Source organism: Aricia agestis, chromosome 1, assembly GCF_905147365.1.
Source record: "Aricia agestis chromosome 1, ilAriAges1.1, whole genome shotgun sequence".
NCBI classification, from domain to species: domain Eukaryota; kingdom Metazoa; phylum Arthropoda; class Insecta; order Lepidoptera; family Lycaenidae; genus Aricia; species Aricia agestis.
In genome coordinates this window covers 15028116-15055652 of record NC_056406.1, presented here as the reverse complement: position 1 = coordinate 15055652, position 27537 = coordinate 15028116, and the positions used below count along the sequence as shown (strand labels likewise).

The following is a 27537-nucleotide window of genomic DNA, read 5'->3' as shown; positions in this document are numbered from 1 at the left end:
GGGCACCAAGACGCAGGGCAGTGGCAAGACGGTCCAGCAATGTTCCCGTGTTTTAGATGGAAGTGCCTGCAGCCAAGCTCCCGACTCCCACCTCTCCACGGCCAAAACTCGAGCCCGTTCTACGGCGCTGGTGTGTTAAACAGTTTATTACGCACCAGTTCGCAGATGGGCTTGTCCCAGAGCCTTTGGGAAGATGTGTTCTTGGGGTCGGGGACCTCGCTGCCGGCACTAGCAATGTCCCAGGCGTTCTTGGCCTCGTCCGCAAAGGGAATAACGAATGTGCAAGATGAGGGCTCGAAAATTCTGGCTATTACACAGAACAATATATTTTTTTTATATTATTTCTTAAGATATTTAAAAAACACATGAAAATTAATATAGAGAAGATCGCTCTCGAAACTACAATTTCATGCTAAGCTAAAATTAATCTTATTGTGATGCGTGCACGAATTCTGTTGTGTGCGAGGTTATCGATTTGGAATTGAGGTAAGGCTCGCCGTTATAAAAATGAAAATGATTTGTAATAATGGGAATCAACTCTTTGATGTTCGGGTTCGCGGGAATCGCGGGCGGAGGGACGCAGTCGCGCGGAAGATATCGGCGGTTGTGAAGCGGAACGGAAAACTTCTAGTAATTACACGCTCAGTGGCTTATCATGTAAATGCATCAATGTTTACAAATTGCTAACAATATATTCAATGCGGATTATAACGTAATACGGATTTTATTAAAATTTCCACCCAACTATAGCCCACACAGAACATAATTATTATATTATGTTAAATAATAAAATTAAATAAGTACCATAGTTTTAATCTAATCTAATTAGCCATTTGTGTCCCACTGCTGTGCAAAGGCCTCCCCTGTTTCCTTCCATACGTCTCTATCCTTTGCTGTGTTTGGCCACTCTTTATCAACAGCGTTTAGTTCGTCGCACCACCTTTTCTTGGGACTGCCTTTGTTTCGCCGACCTTTCGGTAGCCACTCCGTAACTAGACCCGCCCATCCCATCTGTCCGGATGCATGCGGGCGACGTGCCCTGCCCAGCTCCACTTTAGATCAGCAGCTTTTCTACCCACATTCATTATTCTTGTCTTGGAGCGCAGAGCAGTGTTTCAAATACGGTCAATCCTTTTGACACCTAAAATGCTGCGCTCCATAGCTCTTTGACAAACTCCGAGCCGGGACTTCTGTAAGTCGGTCAAAGACCAAGACTGAGCACCGTAAGTTAGGATATACAGGATGCACATGTCGACGAGTTTACGTTTTAGGCAAAATGGAAGGTGACTGCTGATCTACGGTCGAGGTTCTGGCGATAACCCCCCCGCCAACATGCACTGGACAAGCATGGCGGGCTACGTGGTTAAACTAACCCCCCCTCTCTTATCATGACACAAGTACCATAGTTAGTTTCTAAAATTAATTTAAGGCTCTTAAACACCCAAATCACATATTTTAACGTGCCTCTAAGGAATATAATAATAAAATGATAATTATGTTAGTTTTATGTTCGTAGAAGCGGCAACCTCGTAGAGGCTAGGCGTAGTAAGCTCGTAGCCCATCTTCGTTTATGTCCCATTGACCCAAATTCACGGCCTTGAACCCCCTCCACCCCTCCCCCGCCCGCCGCCCGCCGCCTGCCAGCTCCCGTGACGTCACAGAAGCTCTTTGTACATTCATTTACCTCTATGGCCTATTCTTCTCGCCCTGACAATACGGCTCATTCGAATGTCGAGGCTTTTATGTAATTATAAGTATTCATTAAGGCCGATTATAACCTAAATGAAACATGATTTGACCGAATTTCTTTATTTACTTGCTTCGTTAAAGTAAAATATCTATTTAATATTGAATTTCATTTCGCTTTCGCCAAAATTGCTTGCAATATTTAAGGGTAGCCGATGGGATTTTTATTTTACTTACTTACTTACGTATCAAAGTCAAAACATGTAGTAACTTAAATTCTTATTTTATTCCAGATTAAGTACTAACCTCAGCAACTTTATACTAATTTATATCTAACTACACTAGACAACAGAGGAAATGTACGTTTTCCTAAGCATATTACAAGGTGTAATAAAATACCTGATACTACCTACTTTAGGGTGTGTATGTGTTCCTTATTCAATGTGAAACCATTGTTCACTGTGAAAGTAGCAGCACTGAAATAGTTTTTTTGTGATTTGTATGGGCAAGCGCCCGCGCGTCATGAAAAAAAGTTACTCTTTTAGCGTTGCTACACAGCGAACTTTATACAGGGTGCAATGAAACCTTCCGGACAAATTTTGATATATTGATCCTTGTTCAAATAAAAATACATACACGTATTTTTTCTTTTATAATCACTTAGTACTTAAATGTTGAGAAATAGCTTCCGGAAGTTATCCTAAAAACACCACAATGGTGCACAATAGACACGACACGACCCATCGCCCGCGCGTGACGTGCCCCCGCGCGCGCGGCTCCCCTCCGCGTCACCCCCTCTCATACTCACCGCCGCGAAGTGACCGTTCTACAACGATTTTAAATGGGATAAAATATGTCATCTAAAAAAATAGCACCCAACTTTTTTTGGTTAAATTGACTCTCCTATAAAAAAAATAGCACCCAACTTTTTTTGGTTAAATTGACTCTTTATAATGATACGTAAGCCCTGGAAAAAATTTGGCAGGTAGGTTTAATTGCACCCTGTATACGAGACTCATACATATTACATACCCTAAAGTAAATTATCACTTAGTTTCGTTACACCCTGTAACGAAACTAAGTGTTTTTTTACTTTCTGTTTAGAAGTTGAAAAGTTTTGACTCTTTAAATGCTGATTGCAAACCTGATAAGTCGATAATAATAACTCAGAAATCAAAATTGGCCGATACCTAGAATGTTGCTGATGTTGGCGCTTCGCCAGCCTGTCCCTTGGGCTTATCAGCATGAAACATTCCGTCAATAAATTCCTCCCGTGCTTGGCAAATTTCCTGATACATCTTTTCAAAAGTAGGTATTCATAATATTAATTTCTTATTTACTCTTGTGAACTCAGTGATGTACATTTGCAAACTCGAAGCTGATAAGAAATACTTAAACGTAGGTACCTGATATGTATTCTGAATTTTATAATTGATCTAGAAAAAATGTTCAGCAGATAGAAACGACAACTATGAAAGTGTAATGACCACATTCAAAATAGATATCTGCAGTGCGGTTAATTTTGATCATTCCGGACGTTTGTAATGAATCGATATAAATTAGTTAATGTATAAAAATACCAACTTGTTACATCAATAGTGTAACGTAGCAACAGGTATTATCAAAACGACCATGGAATTAACACCATTAATCATGTTTTTAAACGCATTGAATAACAAGTTCGACTCGAGCTCGAACTATGCTCGAATTGTTTGAGCATAGTTCGATAGACTACAGAGCCACGTGACATTTTGCTGACCTAACAGAGTTTATGGCACTGTAAAATATATGTGTTGTTAATACGTTTTAAATAGTTGTTTGTTGTTTAACTGTACATTAAAGTGTAACGTAAAGCCGGAAGAGGGTCGGTCTGCGGTGTACGGCGGGCGGGGGCGGGCGGCGCTGTACAAACGCGAAGGCGGAAGCCTCGTCCAACGTTCGGAAATATGTTTTAGCTCTAAACGATCATTACGTCGTGTGTCGGCAGGAGGGAATTTATTTTTATTACCGTACTTTTTGCTGATAAAAACCTACACGGTTCAGCGTTTTAGATAACAAATAGGGAATGTTATTATTCGACAAATTTACTATTCGAATAATTCGAATATTTTACAAAAAATTTCGAATAATTCGAATATTATTCGAATAATTGGAAAATTCTGAAAAATGCTGAAAACTCTGATTAAAAGTAAAACGAAGCTTTGTACAACCTTTTTGTTAATAGTATAAAGTAAATAATTCTTGTTTTTACTTTTATCAACAGTTAATGTTCATTGTTAAACACTTTAAAACTTTATAATATAAGGTTACAGCTGGGCAAAGGAACTGCTGTAAATTGTAAACCGTTTTCGATCGTAACACCTTTTACTTTCTAATGTGATTATGCTTAGTCTAACGACGTTATGGTATCTGTTCCTTAACACCTCCATCGTGGGTATCGCAGACACAATAGATTTTCAATTGTTATGCGGCAGCCGGCTGCCGCTTAGGGATTGATAGGATAATAGTGGAGCCAGCTCACCCGTCTATTTGATATTTTCGAGCCACATTCTGATTCACGTAGGTGGCTTCGCCTGTGTCAACGTGGCTCGAAACTATAAAAAAGGCCCGCTAGAAAACAAACACCGAACAAAGAAAAAAATTGCAACGAAGCTCTGGGGAGGGTGAAATAATCATGGAGCTGGTGACTTTAGTAACTTGAAGTTTGCTAATGCCATTAATAACATGATATTAGGGAGCCACCGACCGAGACGGGGTTTCCGTTCTCGGCCAAGACCGAGATCTGGCACCGAAATTCATGTTGAACACTAAAACACTATTTTTCGTGCACTTTTTCCACTATATTCAGAAATAATTATAAATTTTAACAAATTACACGACCAGTTTCAAAATAAATTTGAAGTGCAAAAATTTTCGTCAATAATATTTATACATTCTTTAATGGGTATGTTAGAAAACAGGTGTAAGAAAAACATCAATTTCCTCCGCGAAAATTCTCGAAAGATATAGCTAACAGAGATAGAAAGGATTAAATATTTCGATTTGATGGTCCTAAAATATGGATTGTTCTATCTGTAACGACAATGCTACTGTTAAATTAAATAAAATAACCTATCACCATACAAAAAATCTGTTGGTTCGGGGTTCCGTATTAGGGTTCTGTAGTCAATAAGTCCTTGAGTCCAAGTTGAATCCTAACGACTAAAACATGGTCAACGGCGACGATGAATGGTCGTATATATTAATTTGTTAGACTAAAAACAGATTTTTATATCATAAAAGATCTAGAATATTCATAAATAATATTATTTTTCTAAAATAAACTTAATTATGTTCTTAGTTCATATTAATTTTATGTGTTAATAGCATTTTAAAGAAAAATAAAAATATTCTTATTATTCGAATTATTCGAAAAATTATTTGGCGAATATTCGAATAATAAAATCGTCGAATATTCGAATAAAACGACTATTCGAATATTCGAATAACATACCCTAATAACAAATAATAGTGTAACAAAACACGTGAAATATATTTAATATAATGGTTTTGCAACAGCTATAGTTAAATTACAAGTGTACTACTTGCAGCCGCATCCGATCGTCTCATACTAAGTAGTCACATACGGTTTTGCTCGATCGAGCAATAACGTCGAGCAAAACTCGCGGCTCGGGCTTTCGTCCACACATTGAGCATTGCTCGATAGTTTTACTCTAAATCGATATAATTATAATATTTAATTCCATCGAGCCGGCTGGCCGGCATTATCGAATACCGAGCAAAGCTCGGTCAAATAGCTAGTGTTATATTATACAACGTCACTTAATTTGGTCCATAATACCATCTGATGGCAGATGTGCTTATTACATGTCTTTAAGATTTTACAAAATGTTGTTAGAAATAGCAATTAGGAAACTTTGTTAAAACCAACTGCACCCTTAAAAATAACATAAATATTGATGACACGGCGAATATATTACGGCATGTAGCCGTTAATTGCAGACCGCAGTGAAGTAATAAAATACATATTCATGGGCGCGCTCCAGCGAAGTTCACGATCGAAGCCGCAAGTCGACGGACCCATAAATTGGCCTCGCCCAGCTCACCACCTGGACATCGGCCCGGCCCAAATTATACCTGCGCCTCCAATTTATACCTTCTCTCTTCGCCTTCATTGCGCACTATATTACCATTTATTATAAACAAATATGTTTAAAAGTCTAAAAGGTGAACTTGTTAATGCATTTAACAAATTATATCTACGCTACATAGCGTTGAAAATTATAGTAATTGTAGGTTGCGCTAGTGCGAATTACCCAAGAGATTTAAGAATTTACTCTAAAGTTTTTCAAAGGTTTTCAAGGTTTTCATTTCGTCGCAGCTTTAGAAAATAGATATGTTGAAACTTGAAAATAATACAGCCGAGGCCTCCCCATTAAACTCTACAATAGGTTGGTATATAAAAAGGTTTTATGTACTTTTAATTGAAAGGCGGGCTTTTTCCTTTTTCCATTGTCATTTTCTCGTTAATCTGCGCTATTGAGTCTCTCTTAATTTAACGGCTGCTATAAATGCAATCCATCAAGGCTTGCATAATTGAAAAGATCGTGCTGAAATTATTCTAGGATCTAACGCTACGTTTTAATATTACTTATTACAATATGTTTGCTAAGCGATAATCCTTTTTCTTGGTACAACAGCGTTTATATTTTTCTACTAGATGATCCGGAAAGCGTTGTTTTGCCATAATATACGGTGTGGGAATATGCGCGAGTATATATCAACATAATACATATATCATTTCACTTTTCAGGCACATGAAGACCATTCTTAGACCCACAGGATAAACACACCTACACGTTCTAGCCGTTCCAGAAGACATGACGAAATATTCCGTTATAGTCTTTGTTATAATCTGTTCAGATAATGGTTTCCCTGAACTTGTCTAACCAGTTCCTCATTGTTGTCAGAGTGAGCGGCGACCCCCGGCATGAGGTCGGGGGAGGGCGAGGGCTCGGAGCTGGCGGAGTTCGGCACGCGCTGGCCGCCGCCCTACACGCAGGGCTACGGCTGGCGCTCCGCCACGCCGCAGCACCCGCCGGCCCACCACCTCGCGCGCCACTCGCGCTCGCAGCAGGTGAGATGGAAACCGCACTGTGGCCTTCATACATCCTCTACATCTATATGTGCATTTTTGTAGGCGTGTAGGCGAGTACGTGAAGAGAGCAATATATTCTTCGTCTGTGATTGTCTGTAATCAGGGTCGATTGTATACTGCTTACACTAGTACACAGTACGCCAGCAATGGCGCAATCATGGGCCATGGTCCAATGTGCAGATAGTAGCCTACTAACAATTAATATCTATCTGACAAAGGCCTAAGAATAATGATAATTTAATTTTCTTAAACCTTTTAAATGTTCTGTAGGACAATCGTCACACCAGTTACGAGGCGGAGGACGCGCGGGGGCGGGCGCGGGGTGGCGTGTACTATTCCCCGCCCGGCACCTCCTACACCATCGTCGAGCGGCCGGCCTCCTCGCACGGCCACCACGCGTCCTACTCCCAGCACCACTACCAAGGGAAACTCAACAGGACACCGTATCTAGGCTCCACTAGTATAACCAATAATGCAGGTAATGATGACGCTTGCGAGCATTTTCAAAGCACATTTCCTCCGGATCAATTACTAAAACTATTCGTCTTTATTAGGACCCGCAAGTTTAAGAAACAGTACGAATCACCTGAGCACAAACGGCAAGAAGCGGCCGATATCTCCGGAGCAGGTGCTGCGGCTGTTCGGTCAGGGCGGCGCGGCGGCGCTGGGCAAGGCGCTGCCGCCGTCGCACCCCCCCGCGCCACTTCCCGCGCCCCTCCCCACGCGACGACACTCCCCCGCCAGCAGTCCCAGCAGCACCACACATCATGTGAGCACTATGGTTTTAAACATCTAACTTACAATTACAATCGTGTAACATTGTTCATAATACTAGAGATCGCCCAATGGTCGAAATTCGACCTTACTTGCAACAATATTAGGAATATTAGGAATGAAGTCAATATTTTTTACAAAATATAGGTAGTAACCTTCATCATAGTTTTTTTTAATTCTTGTCTCTGGGACTCAGCTGATCTCAGACTGGCCGTTTAAGCATTGTCTAATAGTATCTAAAATTAAATAAAAAAAAAAAACAATATGTAATCAATTTTCAATTTGTCAACTTGTTGTCAACAGACAACCATAAATAAAAGAGTATAATTCGTATGTATAGGCTTGTCACTCAAAAATCTGTCATTTTTCCTAGTAGTAGTGTCGTAGTGTGTGTAACGTTTTATTTGTTAAAAATATATGTGATAAAAGCATAATTTTAAAATAATATTAGCTCGATGCACTCCTTCACCATATAAAATATAACTGTGCGAAATTTCATGCACCTACGTTTCCCAATTTTTCGTAAAAAGGGTTACAAAGTTTTTCTCTCACGTATTAATATATAGATTATGTATTATCATTGCAGTTGTATTAAATTCGTAAAGCTTAGAGCTATTATGACAGTCAAAATATATTATATCAGACGAATTTCCGACTCGACTAGTTAAACGTTAACCCAAACAGCGACTAGTTAAGGGGGCGACTAACCCTAAAGTGTCGATTTTATAATTCATTTTTATACTTGAAAATAAGCCCCGAATTGTTTTATTTTCTGAAATTAGATACTACATTATATTTCCGAGAATTCAATTTGAGCAAAAACACGACATCTTAAAATTTTCTCGATAGAAAAAAATCACAAAGATGCATCTAATTTTCACGAATTTTTCATTTATTGCCATAACCGTGCATTGAACTAAGTTAATATTTTAACAAATTGTATAAAATTCTATCATTGAGAGATCGACCTAGCGGAGTTTTTAAATTTTGTATATTTATCGATTTATTGAGAAAAAACTAATTTGGCGATAATTCCGCGTCGTTCTTTTTCACCTGGCATATGAAAAACGGCCGTGAGTGTGAAGAGAGAAGGATGATGTTTGATTTTTGGGGTTAGTCGCCCTCTTAATAACAAACTTCATGGCCCAAAAATAGTACGTGTTAACGAACGAGCGTATCCGTCGAGAGCTGTCACATGTAAATAATTCTGCGGCCGAGCGGTGTCGGGCGCCAGTCGATAATGCTCGTTTATTCATGACAGCGGGGGCCAGCGTTTAGACCAGTGGTCCTCAACTGTGGCTACTCTGGAGCCACTGGTGCGCTATTGTTTCAATTTTTGCCATTCTCTTTTAACTCCATGCGTCACCTTTGTGTCGCTTAATTTGTCGAATTTCACTCTCTTTGCTTATCCCGATTCAACGACTACGAGTAATATGATATATTCGTATCAATACGAAAAAAGCAACATATGCACGATATACGTAAACAAAGTTATTCAGGTTAATTATTCAATATTCATTCCTTTTAAATATTATACTAGTGGCTCCAGCTGTACGCTCAACTTACTAATTAATATTATTTGCGTGTAATTCAGAGCTTTAACGACTCACCCTACTGGCTCAAAGCTTTTAATTACGTGTGAAAATTGTAAATACAGTTTGACGAACTGCTGCGCTAAAATTAACATCGTTCAGCCGAGAACTGCGCTACAACTAATATTTCATACGGGCGAGGCGTTTTAATAAGGTTCATCAGGGTTGAACCTGTGAAATATATTCAGTTGATTGGAATAACGAAATTTAAAGAGGGTATAAATAATTGTTTGCTACTCTTAGCCGCGGTAAATAGGCGTGTCCACGGAGCCACCCCTGGCAATCGCACCGCCAACTCCTCAGTTGACAACTAACAATCATCCACCGTGGCCATACAAAACGTATATCTATCGATTCACGCTATAATATTACTATTTTATATTGAAACACACACACAATACAGTTTGTTTTGTTTACATTGCTGTCAATTTCAAATCATTTAGTATAAATTATCAAACTAATAAAGCGGGATTGCTCCAAATATTTGGTGTTTCACACAAAGGCTATAACGCTCGTCGTGTTTTAATATAATGTACTGAAAATTCTAACAACGTCATATAAACAGTGCTATTAAATGTGCTATTATGTTAAACGGCTGAGTGGGTGTATGTGTTGTACATATTTTCCGAATTGGATTTCACTGAAATATATGAGGTAACGTGCAGTTTATTACGAAACAGTACATTCAAATTACAAATTATTAGAATACGTTTTAATGTGGTTAGCTGAGTTAGACAAATCAACTACTGTCCAATTATAGCTTAAGTATATTTAAAATAACAATAATTACCTACTTTTAGTAACAGACGAAACAGTGTCTGTCTGTATGTACATCCGAGTACCAAATTTCAAGGTTATAAGCCTGCTAGAAGTACCTTAGAATTTTGATGGTCTGTCAGTCAGTGAGTGACAAAATGTAGTAACTTTGCCCATCCGTAACTATTAAACTATTTATCGAAATTTAATGTAATTTGGAGGTTAAGCTAGTTTTAATCCCTAGCTTTGTTAACATGGAAGATAATGGGGGTGTGAAATAGCCGCGAACCGCTTCGAGAAAAGTATGGTACGGCCGTGCCTTTGCTAAAAAGCTTGGCTGGGGCACTGCCGTGCCCCCAGATACGCGATTATTTAACTGAATATAATTATTTCATATATTTAAATATGAACAAGTTACTTAAATATGTAAAAAATACAACGAAAGATTTTAAAGATAATAAATCAATACAGCAGCATTAAATTGTACCTCTTTAAATTTGGTTCAGTGCCAGAATAAGGGAAATTGGTGCAATTTAATCTGGATTTAACTAAAAGTAGACGGTGCCAAGATTTACCGCTCTTTGCATTGTCACCTTCCCCGGTGTAATGATTATCGTGTACCCATATAATACGAAGTTCATTATCCTGCCATTGTATGTCCAAGAATTTATAATTAGTTAAGTTATAGCAGTCGACGTTTATTTTTATGTGACTTTCCTATTAATTTTTGGCGCCTCAGTGGATACACCACTTTTGACTGTACTGAATGCTTAGTCAAAAAGCATTCGCCAGTTTTGAAAGAGAAGTTACATGTCAAAATATCTGGGACTTAGCACGCATCACAAGCGACGTGGATAAGCGATATGTTATGTCAAGTCCATCTCGGGCTTCGGTAACGTGTGTGTTGGTCGCAGGCGATCTATCGCGGTGCGGGGGCGGTTGGCGGGGCGGTGGGGGAGCGCGAGCGGCCGTACTCGTCGGGCGGGGGCGCGCCGCCGCCGCCGGCCGAGCCCGCCACGCGCACCGTCACCATGAGCCGCGACCCTGCTGACTCACACGGCTTCGGCATCTGCGTCAAGGGCGGCAAGGAGGCCGGTATGTATTTTTTTTTCTTTTGCGCCGAGGAAATGCTCTTAGGCATCTCGCGGCGGACGGGGGTCCCACCCGCACGTAAGTGGATCTCTGCTGCGTCCGAAGATGGTAGTGGATGCAGCCCCTAGCCACTATAAATTCGGTGGCACTCCACTTTCCGCCCTGGGCGAGCCGCGGGATAAAGGCCCGGTATGACCGCTGCAATGGAAATTTTAGTCCAAAAGCTTTACGGCAAAGGTCTTCTCCAGTATCTTCAAGAGTTCTGCATTAGCAAAGAGACAAACTTCTCCCGTCCGTAGTCCACTCGTAGCCTTCGGATAGATTGTCTTAAGTCTTCATAAGTTAAATTAAGACTAATAAAAGTTTGAAGTTCGAAATAAATAATAATTGAAGTTTCCGCGACTGCGATAGACGGGTCAGCTCGTAAAACCAAAAATGTTTACGAACTCCAGCTGTAAACCGCAGAATCCACGCGCAGATATAAAAATAACGTATAAAAATCAAATGTTCAGGAGCACCAGTTTGCCTGAAAACCTTCTCGACCCAAAAAATATATCACCCACCTGTAAATCTTACACCAAATAATAAGTTAAGTCGCTTGCGTACCTACTATGTAGTTCGATGTTCCTTTAATGGAAGTCTTTAGAGACTTATTTGAGTTATGGCTCTTGTTGGTTACTTTTAGCTTATGTTTGCAGTTTATAAATATGACGAATGGGCTTTTAGTTTTAATTCCATTCCATTAAAGTTGGGCGGCATTGTACTTTTAGTTTAAATCATAATAAGGCTACTTTGGTGTTACAAACATTTTGCAATATATAAGCAGCAGATAGGGTGAAACTTGGCACGATAGAGATCATCTTGAGGCGCTATCGACGGCTATCAGACTCTATCACAAAAGAAAACCTACTTTCTTAAATAAGTTTTGGTCACGTAATACCTATAATACTTATGAATTGTGTCAGCTTGAAAACTTTTGAACAGTAAATATTTTTCTATACTTTTCAGTTGAACGAAGAACAATATAATTTGTAGCTGTGGTATTATAACAAGTATATAATATTAAAAATTATAATAAAGTACTTATCAGCAATCGCATAGTTTTAATACTATTTTATAGCGTGCGTTCGGATGTTCTAAGAATAATTTTATATTATATTCTGTCCGTCGTAGAGGGTCGTAGCGCCGCGTAGCGAGCCGTAGCGCGCCGTAGCACCTCGGACGAGCTGTCGTAAAACGGCATTCAAGCAGCTCTTTTTACGACAAGTAGAATTTGTAGTATTGTTTATTTAATTTAAAGACACTTATATGATATCTTTTATAGAAGTTTTCCTCGGTCTAAAATAAATATTGAAAGAAGAAGCACATAACTTGTGACCCACGTGTAATCTTATTGAAAACTGTATGGCTTATTTATTTGTCCCTTGCAAAAATATCAGCAGCCTTTCGGTTAAAATATATTTTAAGGTAAGAATTCGTTTAGAAAAAGAAAAAAAATAGTGATTTTTTGAGGAAGCAGATGTGTGGTGTGGGCGGGCCACGTACAAGTTACAGCACAAGCAGCTATCGATTGGAAGTTCACGTAACACCGGTATAAATAGACAGAAACAGACTTCGCAGAACAGATAATATTGAGCAATAGTCCTATTTCAATTGTCATAATCTGACATTGAGGGCAAATTTCATATTATGGTTCATCTGGCACCTTTGAACCTTGATGGCACGTCATGTTATTAGGATTTATTGTAGAAAGAAATTGTTTTATTTGAAATTACTCAATTGTTTAATGACTAATGAATAATGACTCAGTGCTGTCGAGAAATGCCACCTGATGGAAAGCAACTACCGTCGCCCATGGACACTCGCAGCATCAGAAGAGCTGCAGGTGCATTGCCGGCCTTTTAAGAGGGAATAGGGCACTAGGGGAGGGTAGGGATGGGATGGGAAGGGAATAGGGCAGCGTAGGGAAGGAAATAGGGTAGGGGATTGGGCCTCCGGTAATGGTAAACTCACTCGGCGAAACACATCGCAAGGGCTGTTTCACGCCGGTTTTCTGTGAGAACGTGTTGTTTTTCCGGTCGAGCCGGCCTATTCGTGCCGAAGCATGGCTCTCCCACGTTTAAATTATTATTTATATATATTTTATACAGCGTACCAACAAAATTTGTATTATTGTTTGGTATACAATTAATCATACTGTATTTAACTAGCGGTTTAATGTTTCATAATATTTGGTGTTCCGTCAATTATTCCAACTACGAGTGTTGGATACAAAAAAAATTACAGGAATTATTAAAGATAAAATTTTATCTTTAATAATTCCTGTAATTTTTTCTGTACTGTATTCTTTCAGTGTAAGTTTCACACTTTCAAAAGCCGCATTTATTGAATTTCTAAAACTTGCAAGGATTCTAGCAGGAGGTCAATGCCCTTTACCTTAAAAGTTAGGAAACTCATCTATCTTCGCTCCGGCAAGCAGAAAAGTTCTCGTTCAAGATATTAAAGTATTTATAGAATTATAAATAAAATATAACTAATTGACGCGAATATTTGGGAACAAGAATTGATTACTTTATCAAATTTTACATACCACAAGAAGTTAAGTCGGATTAAAACTTTAGAACCAAATTAAGTTTAAATCATGAATATTTGATTAAAAAATTCATAATTCAAAGCCTCTTTCGGAAATAAGTTTTTATTAAGAATTCAAGATAGAGTGCAGGCTGCAGGTAGATAAGTTTTAAAACCTATAATACAATTTTCTTTTCAATCGAATGAATTTGAATTAGAATGAAATTAATATTAATATTAATTCAAGAATCAGAGTAGTTGCATAATATTATTCGAGAAGGAAGAATACTAACTACTTCCTTCGATGGAAACATTTTAGCTAGTTCACTTTTTTTTTAATGAAATAAAGGGGCAAATGAGCAAACGGGTCACCTGATGGAAAGCAACTTCCGTCGCCCATGGACACTCGCAGCATCAGAAGAACTGCAGGTGCGTTGCCGGCCTTTTAAGAGGGAATAGGGTAATATAGGAGGATAGGGATGGGAAGGGAAGGGAATAGGGGAGGGTAGGGAAGGGAATAATGGTAGGGGATTGGGCCTCCGGTAAACTCACTCACTCGGCGAAACACAGCGCAAGCGCTGTTTCACGCCGGTTTTCTGTGAGAACGTGGTATTTCTCCGGTTGAGCCGGCCCATCCGTGCCGAAGCATGGCTCTCCTACGTATAATTTTAAGTTGAAGATTAATTTAATCCAATTTTCATTTTCATTTTTGTTCATTGTTTTGAAACAATAAAACATTAGCTTATGATACAGATATAAATCAAGATAGAACGGTGACGCGTGTGCGTTGCTAAGGAATCGATCGTCAATTTTTGCTTTAAACTCAGTTAGAACAAATAACTTACCCGTGGAAAGAAAAACCTCCTTTTGACCGATTCACTTTCGTACTTCTGTTTTTACAATAATTAGACACTGCACAATGAGGCATTTTTGCATAACCGCTCCGGTGTAATCAAGTCGAGACGTGCGCGCTGACTAAATGAACGTTCAACAAATCTTGCTCACTTGTGCAAGATTGAAACACGCGTACTTCACCCGCTTAGCCGTTCTATCTTGATTTATTTCTGTGGCTTATGATTATTATAACTAGCTGACCCATCAAATGTTGTTTTGACATATTGATTATTTCTAGTATCAATAGGTATCAAAAGTTGATAAAAACCTATTCTCAGGCCTAAGGAATGTACATACAAAATTTCATTAAAATCGGTTGAGCCGTTTTGGAGGAGTTCACGTACAAATACTGTGACACAAGAATTTTATATATTAGATATAATAGCTAAAAGCTTAGTTTGTATGCAGGTGTGGGTGTGTACATATCGCGCGTGGAGGAGGGCTCGGTGGCGGAGCGCGCGGGCCTCCGCCCCGGCGACTCCATCCTGCAGGTCAACGGCACGCCCTTCTCCGGCATCTCGCATGAAGACGCTCTTAAGGTGAGAAACTACGTATACCATACGTAACTACGTATCCTTCAATAGCTGGACAGTTCAGCAAAGTTTAGATGAACAATATCTGCTGGAATCCTTTTTTGATACTTAAGTATGTGCACAATTCAAAAGAACCTTACTTCTTTCTTTGGTTTATATTAAGAACTAAGGCGTTGAGTCAGCTGAGTAAGTGAACCGGCCGGTTTTTCGGTTTCCGGATCATTCCATTTTATAAATTCATCAAGATATTACCACGGGCCTAGGCCTAATAATATAATTTAAAAAAACGGTTTTCGTTTTTACGGAATTTTTTGATTCGGTCGTCGCGCCCAACACCCGCGATAAAAGCTAGGCAATAGCTTCAAAAATATGTGTTTATCCGTCAACAAGACCCTATAATATAGAACTTTATGAAGGCCTAAGAATGTTCATTGCTTATCAATAACAACTTGTCATTACAAAACAATAAACGATTACATAATCGTTTCCGATGTTGAGAATATTATTCAATTCGTAATATTTTCCAAGGAACTAAAGAGTTCTCAATTTTCTCGCATGTCGAAAATTTATAAGCCTTTGTGACGTTAGTTTGCTTTTAACATGGCATTTAGACATAAGAGTGGCGTTTCCTATTCAGTTTTCAGTTCTTTAGCTTGTACCATAGGTACTGTTATTTTTTTTACGTCCGTGCATACTGTATTATATATCTGACGAAACAATTACACGATTCTCGACTACATTAGTTATTTATATCCTCGTTTTATAAGAACTATTTCAATAATTTTCTTCTTTATTTCTTACTAGCTGTTACCCGCGACTTCGTCCGCTTCAACCAAATGTAAAATACATAGGTAAAAAATAAAAAAGTAAAAAAATATCCTCTTCCTTTTTGGAAGTCAGTTAAAAAGTAGCCTAAGTTACTCCTTATTACATCAGCTATCTGCCAATAAAAGTCCCGTCAAAATCGGTCCAGCCATTTCGGAGATTAGCCGGAACAAACAGAAAGACGGTTATTTTAATATTACAAACAGACACTCCAATTTTATTTATATGTATAGATGAAGTGTGTCATTCGCTTAGCGCTGCCACGCTTAACAAATAGCTGAGCACAAACAGGGGGGACTATTCATAATATACTCAGTGGAAATTCTCCCGCTTTTTACAACAACGTCAACTTCCCAACTCACGGCAATCTCTCACTGTTGTCCCGCGCCGGGGCCGCACGGAAAAGAATATGGGGCCCATTTGTGTGGCGTGCGCCGGGGCCGCCTAATGAAAGAATTCATATCATTTTAAAATAGGTCTGTAAGGCCTCGCACTCGCGAGATTCATTTATAGGATGAGAAATGAGGTCGTATTGTTAGGTAATGCTATTCATGCGTTCAAAGTAAGTTTTAATTTGATCGTTGTTCTACTCCCTCTAGATGCTGAAGTCGTGTCGTCAGCTGACGATGATAGTGCGGACGGCGGGCGCGCTGGTGGGGCGGGCGTCTTGCTCGTGGATGGACCGGTACGGCCGTCCCGCCTCGCCGCCCGCCCAACGTCCAGTAAGATCTGCCAGCAAAGATAGATCTATACGAAGGGTAAGTAATTTTAAAATTGTTATGTGAACTTTTTAGGATAAGAAGGCGATAAATATATGCTATTTCTAATAAGAAATGTGACGTATCAGACGATGACAAACATTTTATAGGTTATATAAAGTCTGTATAGTGTATACATAATATAAACATGGGTCTTTTGTAGGGTTCCGTACCCAAAGGGTTAAAACGGGATCTTTTTACTAATACTTCGTTGTCTGTCCGTCTGTATGTCTCCAGGCTGTATCTCAAGAACCGCTGTAGCTAGACTTCTGAAATCTTCACAGATTGTGTGTATCTGTTGCTGCTATAATAACAAAATATACTGAAAACAAAATAAAATTAATATACAATAAATGTGATTTTTTCGCCCTTTTTCACTCTATATCAATAGTGGCAAGAGGTAGGCACTTGAATTTTTCACACATTCTTTTGTTTAAATATGTACTTTAATATTCAATATTAATATTAAAATAAAATTAAAAATTAATGGGGGCTCCTATACAAAAAACACAATTTTTAGCCTATTTTTGCTCTGTATCAGTACCCTTTGTGCGCGAGTCTGACTCGCAATTGGCCGATTTTTATTATTAATATTAAGAAGAAGGACTACACTTTAGTTCACATTCATCCACACAAGCAAATAGTTTGCCAAGTATTTTATTATTAGATTGTATTCTAAAATATGCTGTTAATAAATATGCAGTCCACAATCCGCACGATGGGATTAATTTGTCACGTCCCCGCAGCAGAACCATGTTCGGGGTACAAAATATGAGCACACGTACTACATCAGTCAAGAGTCAGCTTTATTACACGACTACATTAATATTAGATAATTTAATTTGGCTGGCTTCTTGATGTTGCAATAAATTTTGGCGAAAGTATTTCCATCGATATCGTGTTCGGCGTTATTGGACAAATGGGGCGATCTCTTATCGTAATCGAACGCCAGCTTAAGTCAGCAGTTGCCCAAAACGTTTCCAACATTCACTAGAAGATATTATTCATACGTTGAGTCATTACTATCGCATTTAGGTTATTGAATTTCAAAACGTAGCTCGGATATGTTTGTACAAAACGTGGTGATTTGTGATTAATTCCAAATACATAGAATGTAGATCCATACTTCCATACTTATACTGTATACTAATATACTAATAACCACTGGACAGATTTTGCTGAAATTTGGTATGGAGATACTTTAAAAGTCCCGGGAAAGGACATAGGAGTTAGGACACTTTTCTTTCCGGGAAAATAAACGGTTTCCGCGCCATAAATGAATTTAGACGCAAGGGAGTCATCTAGTTTATACATAAAATTGCTTAGTTATGTGCACAAAACATACTAAAATCCATAACCACTCTGTAATAGGATTACCTATTTGAACTCCGGATATAAATAGGATTATCGATCGTTTCGGTGATTATAGTGATGTGTGAAACGAATGTTGTGATGACGTAAGCAGGGGTGATTTCTAATGGGACATATTACTGCAATGTTTTCACGATAGAGGCTGCACCAGAATAGCCAGTAAATAAAATGCTTTGTTCGATTTGACAACGTTTCTGTCAATATAATAATAATAATAAGCCCGCAGGGCAGCTTGTGGCGAGCTGTTGGGGAGTAGCGACCCCACGAACCCGAGTGCTCCCAGGGAAGCCCCTGTTCTCCTATCCGGCTTGCCTTCACCGGCCGGCCGGAGTGAACACTGACGGAGAATCAGGCCCTACCACTGCCTTGCCTTAACCGGCCGGTCAGAGTGGAGTCGCAAGAGCTTCGGCTCGGAGGAAGGATGTGAAGCGTAAGTGGCGAGTGGGCGACGTGATGGGACCCTCTGAGGGTGCAAATGATCGGCGTTTAAAGTCCAGCGACACCTCTCCTGCCTCAAGCCGCTCTGTCAATGTTGCCGCCTCGGTGCACCGTGCGTGCGACCATTTTGAGGGGCCCATTCAAAGAGTTGGCGAGTCACCGTCTGCCAACTTTATGATACATGTTTCCACGTTGTATCGGCAGACGCCATAGTCCTTCCATAGTTCCAGTTACCCAGTCCACTAGCACCTCACCCCATAGCCCGGTATCATTTCTAATATCCATTCCCTGTAATAGTCCTACACTGGCCGCTGGCTCTCCTTGGTTGTACTCCCATAGTGCGGACAGGGAGAGTCGGCGGCCAGTATCACATAACAATTAGATTAAAACTGTGTAACGGGCCTCTACGTGTTGGCTTCGGCCCCACGCATGCCTTCCAAAGGTCCGGGATTTAATTGCCCGTGAGCAAGGAATACCTTACACAAACATAATAATAATAATAATAGCTCCCACACTGGTTTCGGTGACGGTGGCCGGTTTCATTGAAACCAGGCCAGCTACGCTGGAGTAATTTCATAGTGAGCAAATGTGTGCGCAGTACACAAGAGCAATCTCTATTCCTTTAATAACCCGGTGGGACGGAAGACCGACACGACCGGCGAGAGATCAGGCGCAGGACCAACTTTTTACATGCCCATCCGACGCATTGATCATCTTACTTGTCAGACAAATCAGATCAGCCTGCATTGTCCTAACCAAACTTGGAAATAACATGTTTCCAACGCGGGAATCGAACTCACGACCCCCGAGTCAAGAGCCGCGCTCTATAACCACTAGACCACGGAGGCGTCAATATAATATGACCTGTGCAACATGTCGGATTTTGGAAGGATTATTTACCGTATGTGCTAGTAACGCCCTCTGCTCCGACCTTTGCGTAATATTTCCTGTTGCCGTAGGGCAGTGTGGGCCGGTGAACGTAGCTATGGGTAGTCCGGTGACTGGTGAAGACGCGTCCGTATCGATCGTCACATCGCGTTTGCCCCAAATGTGCCCGCTATTAATAACTTTGAATTCGAAACAATGTCATTGATTAAATCTGTGAATCGACTCGATTTGGATTAGAATTCTCTTTATTTCGACACGTCTATTACTATAGATTATAATAAAGGATATACGACGAAATACATATTATGAGGAAATCACAAAAAAGTCAACTGATCATGTGGGGTAGGTCAGACTTGAAGGGACTTCTAAAACATTAAAAGACATGTACCTAAACGAAGAGTTGTAGTAGTTCAATTACTATCCCCAAGCGGCAGCCGGCTGCCTCATAATAATCGAAAATCTATTGTGTCTGCGATACCCACGATGGAGGTGTTAAGAGTTATAGTACTCTATTATTTTCTGTACTCTCCTAGAATTAGATGTTACGTGGACCAACTAAAGATGTATAAATTATAATTAGCTTTACTGTCACGCTTCATCCCGAGAGAGAGGCTGGAGACAAATAATGTAGTCCTTGACTGAAATGTGACTTTGTACTTGTTAATGTGTATAATGGTTAACTTAAGACTAAAGGTGTCCAGATTAGTTGTTAAGCAAGTGTGTTTATATCACATCTAATGAGGATGTTGTATAGGTAGCGACGATTTCCTAGCGACTTGTCCCCAGCCTGTGTCCAAAAACCGTTACATAAAGCTTATCTGGACACACCCTAACAATGTCGATTTGCTTAAATATTTAATTTCAATGTAATAAACACCTACATATACTACCAACATAACATGAAGTTGCTGATCTTCAAAGCACTCTTTCCACCATTCCTTCCCCCGTCACTCTAGCTTTATTGTAGAGTTTTAGAATAAATTGTTGTTTTGTTGAAGGTGGATCTATGCATAGAGCCCGGGCAGTCCCTGGGTCTGATGATCAGAGGAGGCCTGGAGTACAACCTGGGCATCTACATCACGGGTGTCGACAAGGAGTCCGTGGCCGACCGCGCGGGATTGATGGTGAGCTCTCCATGTTCAATATAATAAAAATATAATCATTCAATAATAATTTATGTCGAGAATGTGGTATGATAACAAACCATGCAATATTTTTTAATCCAGCGTTTTGCCACAAGAACGGCGCAGACACAAAAAGGTCTTAGTTCGTCATGCCGAGTTATACCTACTCACTACTTCAGTTATATTTTAATGTGGCTTTTGTCTAGACCAAAATATCTTATTTTTCATTCACTTTATATTCTGTTCTACACACAATATATATTCTAAATGTCATGCCAGTACACACTATCTTACCATGTCAAGATAATAATAATAATTTGTTTGCTAAGAATACATCTAATATAAGGAAACTTATTATTCATAAATCTACTGCATAGCGGTGCCGGTAACGCAAACGTAATTTAGATTCAGACCTACGTATTATGTGTATCAAGATTTAGTAGAGCTATTAAAAGAATTTCCTTTCATGTTGTTCGTTATTTTCATGGAGGAAAATGAGATTTGTGTTTATTGATATAAAATATAACTTTTCACGAAACTAGGGCAAAAGGGTCACCGAAAATTTAACAGCAAAGAATATTTATTTTGTTTTTGTTGGATTTTATATCGACGCTCACTGGAGCTGGAGGTTTGCTATTTTATGAATTTATTTAGACTTGTTACAATTTTCCAATGAATCTTGGCAAAATATTTTTTTGCTGTGAATAAGTGAATAATTTGAATTATGTAGGAACATTAAGTCTATTCGTTTAAATTAATTAAATAATAAAGGAATTTTATTTAATGTACTGACCGTACCTATAAAACAAATAAATAAATAAAATGTTAAGTGCAATACTCTAGAATAGTGCCATAAAATGCTACGTGTTTATAACTAATGCAGAGTTTAAAAATTAATGAAGATGCTTACGTCAGAAGTTTCTTGAATTCTTCATAACTTTCTCAGTTAGATAGCGCACGTGCAGACTAATCAATAGTTTATTCTTCGACAAAAGAACTTGGAGATTCTGTTTTTAGTTCTAGGAGATAATTAATTCCAAGCGATATTTTTCTTTATTCCTTGCTAACTTGGTTCTGTCCGCGTTGCATTATTCGAGGAAGTACTTTTTTGGATAAATTTAATTCGCGACCGAAAAATTAAAGAAATAAAGGGAAACCATAATTGGAAAAGGATTCATATTTAATAAAAGAGATTAGATTATTATTAAAAACTCAAAAGTCTTTAATGTAATCGTAAAATTATCGTAGTTGATTTTTTATACTGTTGTTTATTACCTATGTAAATTAATGTAGTCCGCATAATATGACTTTAAATTATTACCATTCCATGACTGATAAAAGTGACATTACTTTGCACTTTATTAGGTCCGATTTACGAACCATTTTTATGATACGTATGTTATCTAAACTAATATTATTATCAGGAGGAAAGACTTTGATTGCTTGCATTAAAAGCTAAAATAGTTATTGGTCCAAAACTTTCAACTTTCTGACTTTGAAATCTTGATAATAGTCTCGTAGTTTCTATAGTACCTCATAATATTACCAGATATAACGCAGAAGCAAATGATGTAAGGTGGAAACTTTGGCTGACGTCTTAATTGCTTGTCATATATCAGGCGCCCGGGAGTTGAGATTATCAGGCGACACGGTTTGATTAATGTGTAAGGTAGAGTCAAGGTAGAGTTTACTTACAAGTATGTATGAGAGTTATATAACCGTTAACTGTCTTATATAGATACGACGTATGTTTGAGATGTACCTACTAAACATGAGTTATTACAAGACTTATACCAGCAGCAGCAGCAGCGCCTTCATTCAATAAAAAATATGATTAAAGGTTGGAAACCGGCTACATAAAGCTGCAGCAGACGACGTGTCGTCGCGACACTATTGGTTTCTATGTATTTCTATGAATTAGTGTCGCTAGCTTCGTGTCGCTAGCTGCGCAGATTATGTCATAGAAATACATAGAAACCAGTAGTGTCCCGACGACACGTCGTCTGCGGTTGCTTCATGTCGTCCGCTGCCAAGCTGTACCTTAATGATGCATTGCAGTAATTGTTATTAAGGGTATCAACGTTTACCTACTTTTTTAAGACGTATGTGGTCCAAGCCGCACACATGATACAAAAGCGTATAGAAATTTTGTTGCTTCCGTTTTTTTCCAAAATAACAATTTCACCAGGTTGGGGACCAGATCCTGGAGGTGAACGGGCAGTCGTTCATCGACGTGACGCACGACGAGGCGGTGGCGCAGCTCAAGTACCACAAGCGCATGTCGCTGCTGGTCCGCGACGTGGGCAAGGTGCCGCACGCCTGCACCGCCTACGGCGAGCGGGACGCCGCGCCCAGGTACGTTATATCGGTTAAGGAGATTGAAATTTATTCATATTCTAGAAACTAATGGAAAGAGCTCTTGAACTTGAAAAGTTACAAGGATTACATGAAAACAGATTATTCCATATGCACCTTTGCAGAAAGTACGTATCTATGAAGATAATGTCAAATGAAAATGTCACCACATTCCTTTCGCATTAATAATGGCTGCCATACACGTACCGGAGGTCGGAGAGCATAGACATAATATATACTGTCGTAGCATTATAGGTTTATGGCGGAGAGGTACAACTGTGCAGATATACCTGTGCTGGTAGATCGGATTGTGTGTGGGAATATACCTGTGCAGTTTTTTGAGCCTGCGCAGGCGACCGGCGCAAAATCGAAAATAACACCTGCGCAGGCATAACTGCACAGGTGACCTCTCCGGTAGCAGAGTAGACAGAATGATAGAGTATACCGACTTAGAACTGATGTTGAAATTTTTAAATTTGACGTATTATGACGAAAATCGTCGCTAGGGTTGTTAACTTGTTACCTACGAATTTAAAACTATGACATATTCGCTGGACGTGTTCCTCTTTGGTCGTAATGTTGATTGAGTTTTGGCACATGCGATTAAAATTGTCAGAATTTAATTTTGAAATCTTTATTTTAAATATTTAAAAATAAATAATATCAGCCAGCGCGAGGCACATTCCGTTCATAATCCTAGTGAAACCCGACGAATTTGACAGATATTGAAACCTGTCCGTTTCTTTGCAGTCGAACTACTGGTCATTATGTCTATTGTGCCGGTAGACCGTAGCGTGTATGGCTTACAATTTACTGCTTTATGATATGACACTTTTAGTGTCAAAACTGACTAACGGCCGTTCCCAATATTTGATCTATCTCTGGTTTTGCCCTACTAGAGATAGGAATAGCTCAGATTAGACATTAGAGACATATATTTTATGTCAAATGTGAGCTATTCCTATCTCTAGTAAGGCAAAACCAGAGATAGATCAAATATTGGGAACGGCCGTAAGACAACTTGGAAGTAAGAACTAAGAAGATTTTGAACCATTGCTTTTTATAGAATAAGCGGATGGGGGAGGAAGCGCGGCGCGGCGGCGGTGGCCGTGGAGCAGAAGGCCAAGTCGCTGCTGCCGCAGAGCGACCTGCCAGCGCTCGCCTACTACATGGAGGAGTACGCCGGCCGCCGCCTCGCGCCGGACGCCTTCCTCACCGTCCTCAGGGACCTACTGGATACGCCGCAGAAGGTACTGAATACCCCTTATGGTACAATGTTCCCCAATAGTAGAATGTTCCTGAACTCTTCTTTGACCGATATATGAATTTAATCTTTAAAATATTACAGCACCTGTATGATAAAAAGTTTTACCACGTTGTTAACATTAAAAAAGTGATTTTCATTGATTTGGCATGTTCTTGTTGCAGTATTCCTTACTGACTGAAATTCGGGAGTTCTTGTTGCCCGAAGACAGGCCACGATTCGACGAGCTAGTTTACAGAAGAAACGAGGAGATAGCAGATCATCATATTAAGGTATTTAATTTTTTTTTTTCTTCGACCTGTTATACTATTATAATATAGTGAGTAAATTTTAAAATTTACCTGTGTTTATACAGGTAGCAAATATAGTATAGGTCATTATACGTTTTTAAAGTAAACATGGTATGCATCTATAACTGCATTGCTGTAATGTTTGCATTTTAACTATTAGGTAGAGGTTACAGTGAAAATAGTTAAAATGCCAGGGAAAAATGTTAAAGGTTGTATTTTTCATTTCTTGCTTTCATTTCTTTATATTAAATTTATTTTGTTAAATAAAGAGTTAGAAATACGTGTATTAGTTTTTATTAGTAATAGTTTAAGAATATTTACATTAATGTAAAGCTGTGCTTCGACGCATCGGTATCAAAATGTAGAGTTAGATTTTAAGCCAATATCAAGTAGTAGATGAAAATTATTTGTTCCACGTACCTATATTTTTCATATTTAAAAGTTTGGGTAAGGGACCAAACTTTCAAATATGAAAAATATACATTTGAAATGTTGCTACGAAATTATGTTTCAATAAGTCAAATAAAAGTTGTTAGGTACCGTAATTATTTTTCATAATTAGCCTGCCCCTTTTGTGCCGCCTTTTTAAGACCGACTTAAGAGTTACGTCCAATCTCCACCGCAACATTTAAAAGGTTTTTTAACCGCTCCTTTAAGGTTCTTTTTCCTTCCAAGGATTTTACTTTGTTCTTAAATAGGTCAGCTTTATTTCATGCCTTTTGTACGATGCAATTTAATATAAAATAATGTTAAAAGAGAAGTAAGCTGTAAGTACAATTTAAAAATAGTGGAATGCCATCATGGTATATATATATATATATATATATATATATATATATATATATATATATATATATATATATATATATATATATATATATATATATATATATATATATATATATATATATATATATATATATATATATATATATATATATATATATATATATATATAATATATTTAGGATTAAGAAAAGTAAGTGATATTAACGACGTATATTATATTATTATGTCCCACATTACTTATTTAAAGAGATACTTTTTTACTTTTATATTTCTAAAAGAACTATCCCATAGTCATGAATTTTCTTACACAATTTCATAGTAATACTCTTTACTCATACAACTCATACACACGGTCAGACCCAAAATTTTTGTCTCTTTGTTTTGTTGCTTCCTGTATACTCATAAGTTCCTGTAAGCCTTTAAAACTATAGAGTTAAACAAAAAAAACTATAGAGCTTGTCTTACATATTTCGTTTTAAAATAAACACTCAAAGTCTAGACCAAAATAAAAATGTCAGGCGACTCGAGCTGACATTTGTGTAAGTACAAGTTGTTCTTTGCAATGTTTTCAAAGTATCGGTTACGCTCTAATTTTAGTGATGTGCCACGCCAAGCACTTTCTGTATAAAACATGTCAAGTAAGCGGGGCAGTATAATGTTTTAAATGCGCATTAACAATGAAACTTAGCATTTACTGTCGCACTTAGAGACGATTATTAATTACTTAGTTGCAATAAAACCGCAATTCAAAAGTCCTGAGGGCTTGTTTTAAAAATTTTTGTTGTTGTACTTTGTACCGATAATACCAGCAATAAAATTTCTCAGTAAGCTAAGTATGCGCTATTTAGGCGATTGCGAAACAACCCCTCAGACATCGAAATACATTATTTATTATTCGTAATTCCCAATATAAGTAATGAGATGTTATGAATTGTTGTAGCGCGGCGTGGTCGGCGGCGTCGGCGGCGCGGAGCGGCACATGCTGCCGTCCTCCACCATGCACGACCTGCACGACCCGGTGAGTGCTGTGCACGCCTCCTAGTAGTTCATGTTGCATGTGTATGTATAGACTTCGATGACCCGATATGATACAATGATACTTTATATAGTCTCCCTAGCTACACATATTCGTATTATACGATTATTAGATCATTTCGATGTAAAGGTTTTCTATTTTCTATGTAGATTGTCTCTGTCTGTGCCGAATTCGCCTAGAATTTGTCGCGAACACGAGCGATCGGGCCCGGTGATCGAATATGTGTAGATCCGATTGTGTTGCATCATATCGCTATAGAGATAACGGCCTTTTAAATTTTGTTGCTTCTATATGAGCATATCATAAATTATACTGACCTAATTAGACACTAGTGTACTGTATGATCAGTCGAACGAGTCATTTCAAATTTTCATATTGGAATTCGAGCTTCACTCCCGTCGGAGAGTCGAGAAATCGCGATAAAATTCAAAAGGATATACTAACATATATACATATACGATGAGAGGTGACAAGACAGACGTTCACGGTTCTGTTAGTAGCGATGTTATCTCGGAGCGGGTCCCGGCTAACGTCGCACAGGCGGTGAGGTAGAGATTGTTGTTATAGGAGGTGCCGGCGGAAGTACCGCTAGTGGTTGACCACCGCTCGCCCTCCGAGGATTCCGGCCTGGGTCTCCCGCCCCACGATCAGGCTTACAGGTGACCGAAAACAACCACTACAACTCAATATTCTCCTGAGCAACCCTTTTCTTTTAGATTAAGTGTAAAACTACTCCGAGTTTTGTTTTTCAAAATTTTATTAGGACTCGATGCGACCAGATAATTCGGCGTAGATAGGAGCCATAAATTTTGTACGTTAAATGCAAGATTGGCGACGGTACAAACAAAGTCTCTTTGACGGACGTATATTCGCCCTCGCATTTACATCGGCGGGAGAAAGCTTTTCCCGGTTCTGGGCGATCCCGCCGCCGCCGCTGGATCGATGCCAGCCCCGAGCCTTTATTTCGCGATCCAATTGATTGTTATCATCCAAAAACAACATTTTACGATCGGCGGCGTTCTAGTGATGCCGTTCCGAGGTTGTAAAACGCTTCACGACTGCTGCACGAAGAATATAAACATGACGATACTTAAACTTTGTTAAATTTTCTAGTGCTAGCAGTTAATTATTTAAAATCTGGGAAGTGGTGAATATCGATGTTACTTGGCAGTGTTAGGTACTTGTGGATGTGTTGTGGCCTTGTCAGCTATTCAGTCCGCGTTCAGTGTGACGACTGACGAATTCGAGCGCATCACATTTCGATGACGAATGCTACGAACTACAAGCCTGTTTGTTGTCGCCCTCTTTTCCTTGTATGTGCTTTTACTATCGAAAACTATATA

The 27537-nt window shown here is 38.9% G+C and overlaps 1 protein-coding gene across 5 annotated transcripts in view; it reads left to right on the top strand.

The window, feature by feature from the left end:
• LOC121740497 (whirlin) overlaps positions 1-27537 on the top strand; it is a 79229-nt gene that overhangs the window by 11608 nt on the left and 40084 nt on the right. For 4 of the 5 annotated variants that reach the window (XM_042133216.1, XM_042133233.1, XM_042133208.1 and 1 more), the window contains exons 2-13: positions 6657-6823; positions 7115-7322; positions 7399-7613; positions 10881-11061; positions 14932-15062; positions 16481-16639; positions 20335-20460; positions 22649-22815; positions 23882-24065; positions 24244-24351; positions 26099-26176; positions 26762-26853. In XM_042133216.1, the coding sequence (XP_041989150.1) occupies positions 6677-6823; positions 7115-7322; positions 7399-7613; positions 10881-11061; positions 14932-15062; positions 16481-16639; positions 20335-20460; positions 22649-22815; positions 23882-24065; positions 24244-24351; positions 26099-26176; positions 26762-26853 (1796 nt within the window). In that variant the 5' untranslated portion in view covers positions 6657-6676. The remainder of the gene's footprint in view (positions 1-6656; positions 6824-7114; positions 7323-7398; positions 7614-10880; positions 11062-14931; positions 15063-16480; positions 16640-20334; positions 20461-22648; positions 22816-23881; positions 24066-24243; positions 24352-26098; positions 26177-26761; positions 26854-27537) is intronic. The other variant, XM_042133242.1, reaches the window with a different exon arrangement.